The 13,629-nt window shown below is 41.2% G+C and overlaps 1 protein-coding gene across 9 annotated transcripts in view; it reads right to left on the bottom strand.

The window, feature by feature from the left end:
* Positions 1–13,629, bottom strand: part of USP54 (ubiquitin specific peptidase 54) — a 230,889-nt gene that overhangs the window by 44,741 nt on the left and 172,519 nt on the right. For 7 of the 9 annotated variants that reach the window (XM_068258061.1, XM_068258062.1, XM_068258054.1 and 4 more), the window contains exons 12-14: positions 11,879–12,022; positions 11,401–11,772; positions 4,712–4,946 (exon numbers count right to left, since the gene is read on the bottom strand). In XM_068258061.1, coding sequence (XP_068114162.1) covers positions 4,712–4,946; positions 11,401–11,772; positions 11,879–12,022 — 751 coding nt within the window. The remainder of the gene's footprint in view (positions 1–4,711; positions 4,947–11,400; positions 11,773–11,878; positions 12,023–13,629) is intronic. The other 2 variants (XM_068258057.1, XM_068258059.1) reach the window with 1 other exon arrangement.

Raw genomic sequence — 13,629 nt, 5'->3', positions numbered from 1 at the left:
GCCGTGTTACAGAGTGGCTGTCATGCCGCACTGCAACACCGTGAACAAAGCTTCGATTAGCAGGGCCTTTACCATTTTTGTTTATTTTATTTTTTTATGTAGTTTGGCTTAGGGCTCTACATGACATGGTTGCGTCATGAAAATATAACAGAAACCAGTCAATCCACTATAGATAACAACTGTAAGATGCCATAAAACAAAAAAGTTAATTTAACCCAGCCTTACAAAAAGGTGTGGATTTAAACAAAGAAATATAATGCACGATAACACAAGCATAAGACTACTACATAGGACTGGACTACATTTGCTTGCTGTATTTTTTTCTGACGTGCACTGTTGAGAATGTTGCTCTCAACATAATGATGATAGAAAGGTAACAGCTGCATGGACCAGAGCTGGACCCCTTCCCAGTGCAAAAGCAAGACTGGTCTTGGCAGTACTTAGAATTTACTATGTTCAGAACAGAGGGGCAAAGGTGAAAGAATAAGCTTTTTAAAGAAATATACTCGAGCACAGTAAATAAACGCACAGTAAATACAAAGTATAACAACCAAATATGAAAAAAAACAACACTACAGCATATGATACTTATGATCACAGGCATGGTTTGGTTACATACTGCAAAACATACATTTTTCTGTAAACAAACCGCACAATTAGCAAAATGAACCTGCTTCCTCCTCTTTACATTTCATGTAAAAATCTCTAAATCAGTAATTAAGCCTACCCATTATGATGAGTAATACATTCAACTGTAGCACAACATGAATATTTTTTTAGTTTGTTTTAAACATAACTAGTTCCAAAACTGAAATACTTGAAAAGTCTGAAACACAACCAGCCATCAGAAAATGTTCCTTAATTTACTGAGCAAAACTACGTTTAATAATAGTTATTACTGTTTACAAATAAAAGACTGATCACATCAGGTTTGCTGCCCCGTAGGTCTGGTGCATGACTACATCCTATATAATATTTTCCCTGTCCCTGTGCCTTAGGTGCCTGGTGCCCATGCGCAAAACATGGGCAGACTTCGGGCATTTGTCATGTACGTGGGTGGAGCGTGCACATGCTGAGGTCATGGATGTGTGTGCAAGGTCTATTGCCTAGCGCTCCTTATTAACGGGACAGGCAAAGTGCCTCTCGGGACAAAAAGCATAGGTGGGCAGAGCTAAATGGGATGTTTCAAACTGAGGCCTTGTGTATGTTGATGATGTCTTCATTAGCTTGTATACAGCTAGCAGATATAAAAGACTCTGGAAAGTTATCAAGAGGCACAAGAAGACGTTTGTAAGCACTTCTGAAATCTAGAATTTTTATGCGTGGCTGAATATGTACAGTCCTACATCAATTGCCAAGGCTGCAATTGTTATGCTACAGCTTTTTGATGTGAGCAGAGGTTGGAACTTTTAGTTTGCACTAGCATTTGTTTTACTTGTTGAATTCTAATAAAGCTTTTGCACTTTATTTTAGCATTACATACACTTATGTTTTTTCTTTTGAATGGCCTTTATGGGCTTACAATAAGGGCCGTCTCTACACTTTTTGCCGCCTGAGGCCACCTGAAGCAAACTTGTGAGGATGCAACCCCCCACCCCACGACTCTCGCAGTGTAGTGTCCCCTGCTCCGTTTCCCTCCCCGCTTGTCAGATTACATTTTCCACATCGATTGAAGCAGGGCTACAAGAAAATGGCCGCCGATGTCAGAAAATGCTGGCGCCGGCAGCCATTTTCTTGTAGCCCTGTTGTAATAGACAAAGCGGAGGATGAAATCTGACACCAAAAAGGGAAGGAAACAGTGCGGGGGCTACCTGCTTCCAGACGGGCGGCAGTAAGGCGGGCGGCAGCAGGCCAGGCGCAATCTTCTCTTCCGGTTTCTGCCTGGCGCCGCCCCTGCACTTCCGCTGCCTGAGGAAGCTGTGTCACCCTATGCCACAGGCGGGACAGGATGGGCCTGTTTATAATATGTAAGGCATAATGTGGTTTTAAAAACTGTGACTAAACACAGAATATTGTTTAAATGAGAGGTCTAAATTTGCAAATTAAACATTTAGCCAATGTCTTTTTAAAGGGGAACTGAAGAGAGAGGTATATGGAGGCTGCCATGTTTATTTCCTTTTAAGCAATACCAGTTGCCTGGCAGCCCTGCTGATCCTCTGCCTCTAATAATATTAGCCATAGCCCCTGAACAAGCATGCAACAGATCAGGTGTTTCAGACTTTAAAGTCAGATCTGACAAGACTAGCTGCATTATCGTAAGAGAACAGAGGCGCCAGCAGGATAAAAGGTAATAAAAATTTTAAAATTTGCTGGGAGGCAGTGGTGGACTTAACTCCGGAAGGCAGAATCAAAATACTGTCTGAATTAAACAAATAAATGTATTATTGGTACCCCAAAAGATGCAACGCGTTTTGCAGGCACAGCCCGCTTCATCAGGCAATAAGGTAGGGGACAAACAGTAGCTCGTCAGTAGCACGAATGGCACCTCTGTCGCACCTCTATCACAGAGGTGCCATTCGTGCTACTGACGAGCTACTGTTTGTCCCCTACCTTATTGCCTGATGAAGCGGGCTGTGCCTGCAAAACGCGTTGCATCTTTTGGGGTACCAATAATAAATGTATTTGTTTAATTCAGACAGTATTTTGAGTCTGCTTTTCGGAGGCAAGTCCACCACTGCCTCCCTGCAATTTTTTAAATTTTTATTACCTTTTATCCTGCTGGCGCCTCTGTTCTCTTACGATAATACTGTGTCCACCCCTGGTGGAGGGGTGACCTACCCCTACTTTCCTGATCTACAGAGAGCGACATCTTAATCCTGAGTGAGGACAGGTCTAATCTCCTCACCTGCATCTACAGTGGTTGCCTAAGAGGTAACCCACGCTTGTGAGTATATTCATCTCACACTTACATTTATCCACGATTTCCAATACATACTACACTATATTGGGCTCTCGGTGTCTCCTATTTAAGACTAGCTGCATGCTTGTTTCTGGTGTTATTCAGATACTACTGCAGAGAAATAGACCAGCAGGGCTGCCAGGCAACTGGTATTAATTAAAAGGAAATAAATATGGCAGCCTCCATATACCTCTTACTTCAGTTCGCCTTTAATTAAAAGACAGCTATTTTGACAGTTATAAAATGCATGAGCGAGAATTTGTCACTTAACAGAATGTGAACTTTCTTTTTTTTCCGGACTGTAGCATAAAGTGTCGGACTAGCAACACCCGTAGGTGGGACACTGCAGGGCTTAGATCTTTTGCTCTCTGCGAGAAAATGCTTTAGTGCCAACTTCTAGTAACCAACAAATACCATAGACTCTTAAGGTGCGTACACACGCACTACGGCCGCCAACGCCGAGTCCGTCAGACCCTCCCGCTGGGCGGACTTACAGGCAACAGTAGCGCGTGTGTATGCGCAGTCGGCGGACTGATGAGGCTGTTTCTGAGCGATCCGCTACTGTCGCCTGAATGTCCTCCAGCGGGAGGGTCTGACGGACCCGTCGTTGGCGGCCGTAGTGCATGTGAACGCACCTTTAGGGTGGCCCCACACACACACACACTACAATTTTTTTTACTTATTTTTTCGATTCTGCAATTTTCGTTTTTTTTTTGCTCAAATGAAAATTTAGACTCTTCCAACCAATGTACCACACACATATGTTCGATTTTGACACAATCACAACAAAAATGATCAAATAAAAGATAGCAATTACATGTAATAATATCTACATTTTCATTTATAAATGTGTATAGTGCGCTCTGTGCCATTACTGCTGAGTATAAAGGCACACAACACAAACAACCTTTTTACCTTACATTAACAAAATCTGTTCCTTATTTATTTTCATCAATCAACAACACTATATTTATTATAGTGCAGGAATACATTCTATATAATGTGTCACTATGACAAATAAAGTTTCTTTATTCTTGAATGTAAACTTAAAATGTGTTAGGTCGAATAACTTTCATACAACCCACCACACACCATTCAATTTCTGACAAAAATTATCTGATTTTTCCAACCTTTCCAATCGATTTTAATTGAGGAAAATAAAATGACAATTTCAAACGAATTTATCAATCAAATTAAAAACATTTCGCTTGATTTTCTCACACAATCGTTTTAATCGAATTGGGGTAAAATCAAACAGAAACATTGTAATGTGTGGCCACCATGAGGTGTAACTGAGTTTGTATGGTTTCCACTAGAAAATTTTAAGAGGTCCTAAATGAATGCTGGAAATACAATGTGTGGTATGTATAGCAACCACTGGCGCACAACCCGTTTATTGAAGGTATACAGCTGAACAGCTGTGGGAAACTCCCCATTTGGCGTAAATGTATGTTCTCGCCATAAGTAATGTGGGTGCAGGGTGAAGCCAAGAGACGGCTCTCCCTGTGCTAGGTAATCTGGGGGAATATAACTAATATATTCCTCTACTGATTAACTAATTTGTTCTTTGCAGTCTAGCTATTGCTGGCACCCAAATTACAGCAATTTTGTAACAATTCCCCATGCGCCACTATAGACGTAATTAACATAACAATCTATGGCAATGCCCAAATCAGGTGCTGAGCAGCTGACTCACCAAATCTGGGCATATTAGGCTGCGACTTGGCAACAAGACCAAGAACAGTGGAGAACACTATAGAACATAAGTGATCCGTACATGCACAGCTAATTAAATAAGGAAAAAACACTTACCGAAAAGCACTACAGTTTTCTGATAAAGGCAAGTCCATGCTGATGGGACTATTGCTGTTCCGCTCACTGCTTTCATAGCCAGACTCCATCCTCTGGATAAGACGAGGCTGCTGGTGATCTCCCAGGTGAGAAGCACCCCGTCCCATTCCATAGTTCCTGTATTTCACACATGGATTCTTCTCCTTTGAATCAGAGGTACCATTTTCTCGTTGCTCATTGACTGGCAATTCCTTAGCTTTGTGGGAAAGAACAGAAGAGAGAACTTTAACAATGAGACAGTGTGCTTATTGAAATTGGATCCCTGATTAATTTCTCAATCATCCTGCATACAATATTAAACATGGGTAGGTCAAAGCAAATTACATATTACCATATGAAATGTGGGGCAAATAAGATATAATTAAATGCCAAACAGGTTTTATAATTTTAGATTTACACTCACATTATAGGGATTAAAACTAATTATCGGTATATGTGATTAGGAACAGGAAGGCAATCTGTCTTTATTTATTTTTTTATTATCTTAATTTACTTGGCTAGATAAGCATCATTTGTAAATAGAGACAACTTTAAAGCTTATCTGAGGTGATAGACTGAAGATGTCCCCATGTATAGGGGTGACTACTCACTCACAGTGGTTTTCTTCTCCTCCTTCTCATTAGTGTAATGCTGTTATATCACTTGTCAAAGAAACCAAAGTGTCCATGGATGCCCCGTGTTCAACCTGAATACAGAACCATATTTCTCCCATCTCCCCTAAAACAGTGACATCTGCCCAACTTCCACTCATGGCATGAGCAACCAGACTGACAAAAGGAGACCAAACAGAGATTTATATCACTCTGTGGGTGGAGATGGGAGGAGCATGGCACTAATAAGGAGGGGGGAGAGGGACAAATCAGTTGACTTTAGCACCTGTTAAAGAGAACCCGAGGTGGGTTTGAAGAATATTATCTGCATACAGAGGCTGGATCTGCCTGTACAGCCCAGCCTCTGTTGCTATCCCAAACCCCCCTAAGATCCCCCTGCACTCTGCAATCCCTCATAAATCACAGCCACTCTGCTGACAAACAGCTTGTCAGAGCTGGCTGTGTTTATCTCTATAGAGTCAGTCTGCTGCTCTCCCCGCCTCCTGCAGAACTCCAGTCCCCGCCTGCATCCCTTCCCTCCCTGCTGATTGGCGGAAAGGGGCGGGGGCAGGGACCGGAGCTATGCAGGAGGCGGGGGAGCAGCTGAGACTGACACTACAGATGTAAACACAGCCTCACAGCATGGCTGTGATTTATGAGGGATTGCAGAGTGCAGGGGGACCTTAGTGGGGTTTGGGATAGCAACAGAGGCTGGGCTGTATAGGCAGATCCAGCCTCTGTATGCAGATAACATTCTTTAAACACACCTCGGGTTCTCTTTAAAACTGGTATGTTATTACACCTATTTTGTAACCAAAATGTTGTACTAAGACATCAGCATATTGTTGAATAACCAGAACTCCTGAGCCAGGGTATTGGTGATTAGAGAGGAAATCACAGCAATTTGTCTACTCTGTAGCAATTCTAAGCTTAGAATTAATGGTGCATGTAACCAGGCCAGTTACCATTTGAACTCGGAATTTACAATGTCTCCCCATCACCAGAGTCTGCTTTATGTCATGTTGAGGATTCTATTGATCTTATCAATTTAGACAGGATGCCAGGGAAAGCCTCCTCAGTAACAGTTTAGGCATCTAATTACATGTATGTTTGCTAAAGAATGTTTCTCCTCTGTATGTCAGTGTATATAAGCTGTGTTTTTCAGTTTTGGTGAGGAACCAGTCCGACGAAGGCTTTTTATAAGTCGAAAGCTCACTGTTTATCCATCTCTAAGTTAGCCAATAAATGGTAGCATCCTGATTCAAAACTTCTTGCTAAAAACCTTCAGAAAGTCAATATATTAGAGTATGGTAAAAATCAGCTTTCATCCCCCGCCAAGATCACCTTGAAACAGTCATATGTAACTGGACTGGGATAATATGTAATGTGTGTAGTGTCACCCATGTACATAGGGCCATCTCCAGTTTATTACTTTTCAACTTCAGATTTACTTGAAATTCCAGGTCTGATCATATGAATAAATAAATATAAATTTGTTTACATTAAGCCCTGGGGCCCAATAGAGCATTTTCAGCAACAATTTGTATTTTCTAGGAATCACCAAAAATTACAAAAACGATTAACCAGTGTAACTCTATGGCCGTGATTCCACAGAAATGACTGCGATTTGCCACAATTGGGCTGTCTGCAACATTTTCACAGCAATTTCATTCAGGGAATGCAGAGGTCAAAATCGCGTTCTCTGAAATCGTTTGGTACAGTCTTCTGTTTTTACAGGCAAAATCACTCTCAAAAATCCTATGATTTGCGATTTCTAGTGGCCTCCAGGCCTTACACCTTTCCAAATGAAGATTCAATATTAAGAGAACATACAAGATTTATAAAATTCCTGTAATCACATGCACTATAAGAAATCCTGACTCAATCTGCCAACTTCTTCCTGCTCTCAAAGAGAGAGAAAAAAAGGCCTAATGTTACATGCTATCTAAACGACTAACAAACCTAATGGTGCATGAACACTGGCAGATGAGCGCAGTTGAACTATGTGTGTGAATGACCTCCACGTAACTCAGGCTGAGCTTCTAACTATCAAATCCCATTTACCCTAACTCACAAATCTACTGCTCTTTTGCCCACTCTCAGTACAGGTTGGCAGCCAGCACTGCCAACCATCAACCCTGGGCTCAATAATCAGACTAAACTATTGAAAAATTGCCCCTAGGTGACCAAAAGGGAATGTCATAAAAGCAATACTCATTCATGATTGTTTACAAAATGGAAAAAGAAGCCCCATTTTAATTTAGACACATCTTGGCTATGGCCAAACTATCATACTACGCTCTCTCTCTCTCTCATCTGTTCACCATCGGCGTAATACAGAGATAATATATATATATATATATATATATATATATATATATATATATATATATATATATATATATATATATATATATATATATACATATATACACACAGTAATGTGAAAATCTATTTGCCCCCTTCCTGATTTCTTATTCTTTTGCATGTTTGTCACACTTAAATGTTTCTGCTCATCAAAAACCGTTAACTATTAGTCAAAGATAACATAATTGAACACAAAATGCAGTTTTAAATGATGGTTTTTATTATTTAGTGAGAAAAAAAACTCAAAACCTACATGGCCCTGTGTGAAAAAGAAATTGCCCCCTGAACCTAATAACTGGTTGGGCCACCCTTAGCAGCAATAACTGCAATCAAGCGTTTGCGATAACTTGCAACGAGTCTTTTACAGGGTTTGATGAGCAGAAACATTTAAGTGTGACAAACATGCAACAGAATAAGAAATCAGAAAGGGGGCAAATCGTTTTTCACATCATTGTATTTACCTCCTACCCTCTAACTCCTGCTTCCTGCATTTCAAATTAAAAACTTTGACAAAGTTTTTAAAGCCAAGATCACAACATCAGAAACAGCTTCCCCTTTCCCGTATTTCTGTTAAATTAACTGAACACATCTCTTATCTTTAAGGCCTGGTGCACACCAAAAAACGCTAGCAGATCCGCAAAATGCTAGCAGATTTTAAAACGCTTTTTCTTATTTTTCTGTAGCGTTTCAGCTAGCATTTTGCGGTTTTGTGAAGCGTTTTTGGTGTAGTAGATTTCATGTATTGTTACAGTAAACGCCTGGCAAGCCGCTCTGAACTGCCGTTTTTCAGAGCGGTTTGCGTTTTTCCTATACTTAACATTGAGGCAGAAACGCATCCGCAATCCAAAATCTGCAGCAGCCCGGGAGTATGCGTTTCTGCATAACGCCTCCCGCTCTGGTGTGCACCAACCCATTGAAATACATTACCCTAGCGGATCCGCACCCGCAAGCGGATCGCAATCCGCAGCAGAACCGCTCTGGTGTGCACTAGGCCTATGTCTCATTCTACTGTATTTCCCTTCCATGTTCAACGTTTAACCACTTAAGCCTACAGGGTTGAGATTTTTTTACATCTGAGCAACTTTCACCTCCCATTCATTTGCCAATAACTTTATCACTACTCATCACAATGAATTGATCTATATCTTTTTTCCGCCACCAATTAGGCTTTCTGTGGGTGATACATTTTGCTGAGAATTAATTTATTCTAAATCCATTTTAACAGGAATATTAAGAAAGAAATGGAAAAAAAATCATTATTGCTCAGCTTTTGGCCATTATAGTTTGAAATTAATACACGCCACCATAATTAAAACCCATGTACTTTATTTACCAATTTCTCCCGCTTATTACACCATTTAAATTATGTCCCTATCACAATGTATGGCTCCGATATTTAATTTAGAAATAAAGGTGCATTTTTTCAAATAGCATCCATCACGATTTAGAAGCCCATAATTTAATAAATCATATTGATATACTCCTTTTACATGAATATTTAAAAAGTTCAGACCCTTAGGTAACTATTTATGTTTTTTTTTTATTATTATTATTGTAATTTTTTATTTTAATTTGTTTAAAACTTTTATGTGGGTATTTTGGTGTGGGAGGTAAACAGGGGATTTAAATGTTTAAACATGTATTTATTTAATAAAATGTGGTTTGGCGATGGAGTTGTACTATTTGGCCACAGTCAAAAAGTCCTGGGAGTGATCGATCTCGCTCCCAGGAAGAAGAAAGAAGACCAGGAACTTTCTTAGCTCAGAAAAGTCGCAGCGTCTGAAGAGACGCTGTCGGCTTTTCTCCGGGGTGTCCGATCAATGAAAGGGATCTATAATCCCTTTCATTGATCACTGGGCTAACGGCCGGCAGCGGGAGCATGCACGGGGGGGGGGGGGGGAGGGGGCCGCGGGAGTGCGCGCAGCCTAACTGGACGGAAATTTTTGTCCAGTTAGGCTCAAGTGGTTAAATCATCACCAATCTGGCTTTTGCTCTGTAATACCACAGAATTTGCCCTGTAATACCACAGAATTGTAAAAATGACAAATGACTTATTAATTGTTAAAGCCAAAAGTTATCATTCAACAGTCATTCTGTTTGATCCCCCTTTTCCTCAGCTTTGGACAAAGTGATCCATCCTCTCCTGATTATCTCTGTGGCCAACCAGGTTCTTGCGCTTTCATAGCTCTCCTCAATTTCTGTAAGCACTGTCAGAGTTGCTCATTCCAGCACCACTTTCAGCCCATGCCTCTGTCTGTAGGAGTATCACAAGGCTTGGTCCTCACAACCCTTCTTTATCTGAAGGAATCCCAATCTCCTACTATTTACAACTTTGGGCTGGTTGACACTAGGCTTTGATAAGATTATGCTTTTCTAGTGGCACTGACTAGTGATGTAATAAGTCATGAAATTGTAAATGCAAAATGCCCAAGCCAGTCCTTGAGAGTATGCTTCCTCAAGATAGTCCATAAAAAACACAAGCCCAGCTATAGATCAATCGTCCCATTTGTCTGAATGCAGCTCCTTAGATCACGATCTCTAATTTATATCCACGTGTCCTCAGAAAAAGACATACAAATGAGAGTGTATTTTTCTGAGAACAAATGAATATAAATGTAAGGAGATTGTCTTCTAAAGTTGCATCCAAACAAGAGGAGCAATTGATCTATAGCTGGGCTTGTGTTATTTTTGGACTATCGTGAGAAGGCGCCACTTTCAAGTGCTGTGTTACCAGTATCCTATTTTGTATATATGTTACACTAGAAGAAAGCGCAGCAAGCCTGCATACACTAGGGGCCAGATATGGTAAAATGGCAGCACACCATTGCTAATACTTTTTTCTGAACAATGCAAAATGCCTGCCAGCACCAATGAGATCACTGGCAAAACGAGTATCTCTGAGCACCACTCGATGACTTTTAAAACATCCAGGCAGTGCATGCTGAAAGTGCCAATCAACACCTGTAACGTGTGTCAGTTTTGTTAGCACTAAACAACTTCTGCTAAAGTACCAGCCAAAGCTTGCATTTTTTCAATGCTTCTTCATGCTGGATTCACAATGGTCAGCTGCATAACGCACACGTTATAATTATTATTATTATTTATTGTATTTATAAAGCGCCAACATGTTACGCAGAGCTGATCAGCGGGGAGGGAAGGGACGTGGGCGGGGACCGGAGCGATGCAGGAGGGAGGAGAGAACGGAGACTGGCGTTACAATGGAAAACACAGCCCGCTCTGACAAGCTGCATGTCAGCAGCGCGGCTGTTATTTATGGGGGGATTGCAGAGCACAGGGGGGGCTTAGGGGCGATCTAAATAGCAACAGAGGCTGTGCTCTATAGACAGACCCAGCCTCTGTATGGGGATTTTATTCTCAGAACCCCGCCTCGGGTTCTTTTTAACACACACTTTTACAGATATTACTTTGTAGAAATTAAGTTTTTTATTGGCATGAATTTGAATTCAAGAAGATATAATTATGCATTAAAATCTACAGCAAATAGGAAAAGAAAAGTACAAGTTTGTACAAATGCTGCAAGCACTAGAAGTGAAGTTTCTAATTTTGTTGTTGCTGTTGTTTTCTGTAATCATTTAACGATGTGTTAATTAATAGCCATTACAAGTTTCAGTTTCTGAAATATACAGGGAATAAAAACATGTATTAGACAAACACCAGAATAAAATATCTTACCAGAGTCTTCAGAGAAGGGACTGAGCGGACTGTACGTATTGTTGACCCTTTTTTCTGACCTGAAAATACTGTCCACATTTAGTGGTTCCCGTGTTGGGCGCCAGGTTGGTCGATACCTATTAGACAAGCCAGATTTAGCCTCATTGCCATTTTCCATCTCCCAGTCTCTGGCTTGCACTGCTGATGGTGGCTTGATCTCTGTCTGGTCCATGGCGCTCCCAACATGATGCAAATTTTGCGTTGTCTGAGAAGCTTGAGATGGTCTGTTGTGAATCATATTGCTAACTGTTGCTTTAAAGTCCCGTAATCTACTTGAACTGCAGGAAAGTTTTAGACCAGCCCTTGGGGCCTGCTTCTCCTTCAGTGTTTCACCTAAGATGATAAATAGAAAAACTTATTAGAAACAGGCACAACACAAAAGGGAAACAAAAACTAATAAAAGGAAGAAAAAGGTAAAGAGAAAGAAGCCTGTTAATACCGCAGGTCAGACCTTCACTATGATAACCTGATGACTGCAATTCATCTCCTTTTCTGCGAGGCCGACTGGAACTACGCTTCCGGTCTGTTAAAGGTCCTTTCCTTGAGAAGTGTTGCTGACTGCACTCACTGTCTGTCAGATGTCCTGAACACAAGTAAGCATAATGTTACACAAAAGGAAGACATGCTGAAAGGTAGATACAGGACAAACTACTACAACATCAACCTTGGATGGTTTACTATGTATCTAGAATTATTCAGATCAGAAGCTTTAAACCAGGGGTGGGCAAACTACAGCCCGCGTGGCTATTTCATCAGGCCCACCAATGCAGGCCTGGATGGTGTGTCCCCAGGAGGTGTGCTGGCTTGCGAAGTCTAATAGACACCGCCCAGATCACCGGCCGCAGCCCGCAACTCACCTCCAGCCTGTGGGAGTCTGTAGGTTCCGGTAGGCAGAGCAGGGCTATGGGAAAATGGTGTTCGCAGCCCTGCATTGGAGACCATATGTGTCTCTAGCACAGGGTTTTGGGCGCCATTTTCCCGTAGCCCTGCTCTGCCCGTCAGCGCGGGGTTTTGCAGAGATTATTGGGGAGATACGCTGGAGGCCTGGAGAGGGGTCTTCTGCCAAGTGATTATATGTTATTTCTTTACAGGTGCATCACTAGCACCAGGGATATTAGGGGGCACTAATAGGGGGGAACAACACACATAAAAGAGGAGCCCTGCCTATATGCATTTTCTAGTGAAACGCTCCCACATTCCGTGTATTTTCTAGTAAAATGTTGCTGCATTAGGTGTATTTTCTAGTGAAACACTGCCACATTACATGCATTTTCTAGTGAAATGCTGCTGCATTACGTGCATCTTCTATTGAAATGCTGCTGCATTACGTGCATTTCCTAGATAAACCCTTCTGCATTACGTGCATTTTCTGGTGAAACGCTGTCGCATTATGTGTATTTTCTGGTAAAACGCTGCCGCATTACGTGTATTTTCAAGTGAAATGCTGCCGCATTATGTATATTTTCTAGTGAAACACTGCCACATTATGTGTATTTTTTTGGTGAAACGCTGACGCATCATTTGTATTTTCTTGGGAAAGGCTGCAACATTATGTGCATTTTCTGGTGAAATGCTGCCGCATTACGTGTATTTTCTAGTGAAACGCTGCCGCATTACGTGTATTTTCTAGTGAAACGCTGCCACATTATCTGTATTTTCTGGGGAAAAGCAGCATCATTATGTGTATTTTCTGGTGAAACGCTTCCGCATTACCTGTATTTTCTGGTGAAACGCTGCTGCTCTACGTGTATTTTCGGGTGAACCGCTGCCACATACGTGTTTTTTCTGGTGCACTGCTGCCACATTACATGCATTTCCTAATGAAATGCTGCTGCATTATGTGCATTTTCTATATATTTGATGGGGGAAAAGAGTCACAGACCCAACTAAAGCATATACACAAGAAAAAGAAAAAGCAACCCCTCTATATGTGCATTATCAATGAGCACTGATTGGACCAAGACACCAAGGAAGTATAATATATATCTTTATTGAAGCCAAAATTAAAAATAAAAACATCTAAAACAAAGCAAGACGTATCCACGCCTATATAAGGCCCCAATACTAACAATTATGCAGTTGGCCTCGCAGGTAATGGAGGGCACAGCAATGTATGATCAATAAAATACAATGGTTTCCAAATAGTGCGTCCCTCTCAAAACAACATGTGGAAAAAGTCAGCTCAGTATT

This window comes from Hyperolius riggenbachi, chromosome 10 (assembly GCF_040937935.1).
Source record: "Hyperolius riggenbachi isolate aHypRig1 chromosome 10, aHypRig1.pri, whole genome shotgun sequence".
In the NCBI taxonomy this organism is placed as follows: domain Eukaryota; kingdom Metazoa; phylum Chordata; class Amphibia; order Anura; family Hyperoliidae; genus Hyperolius; species Hyperolius riggenbachi.
This window is presented reverse-complemented; position numbering and strand designations above follow the sequence as displayed.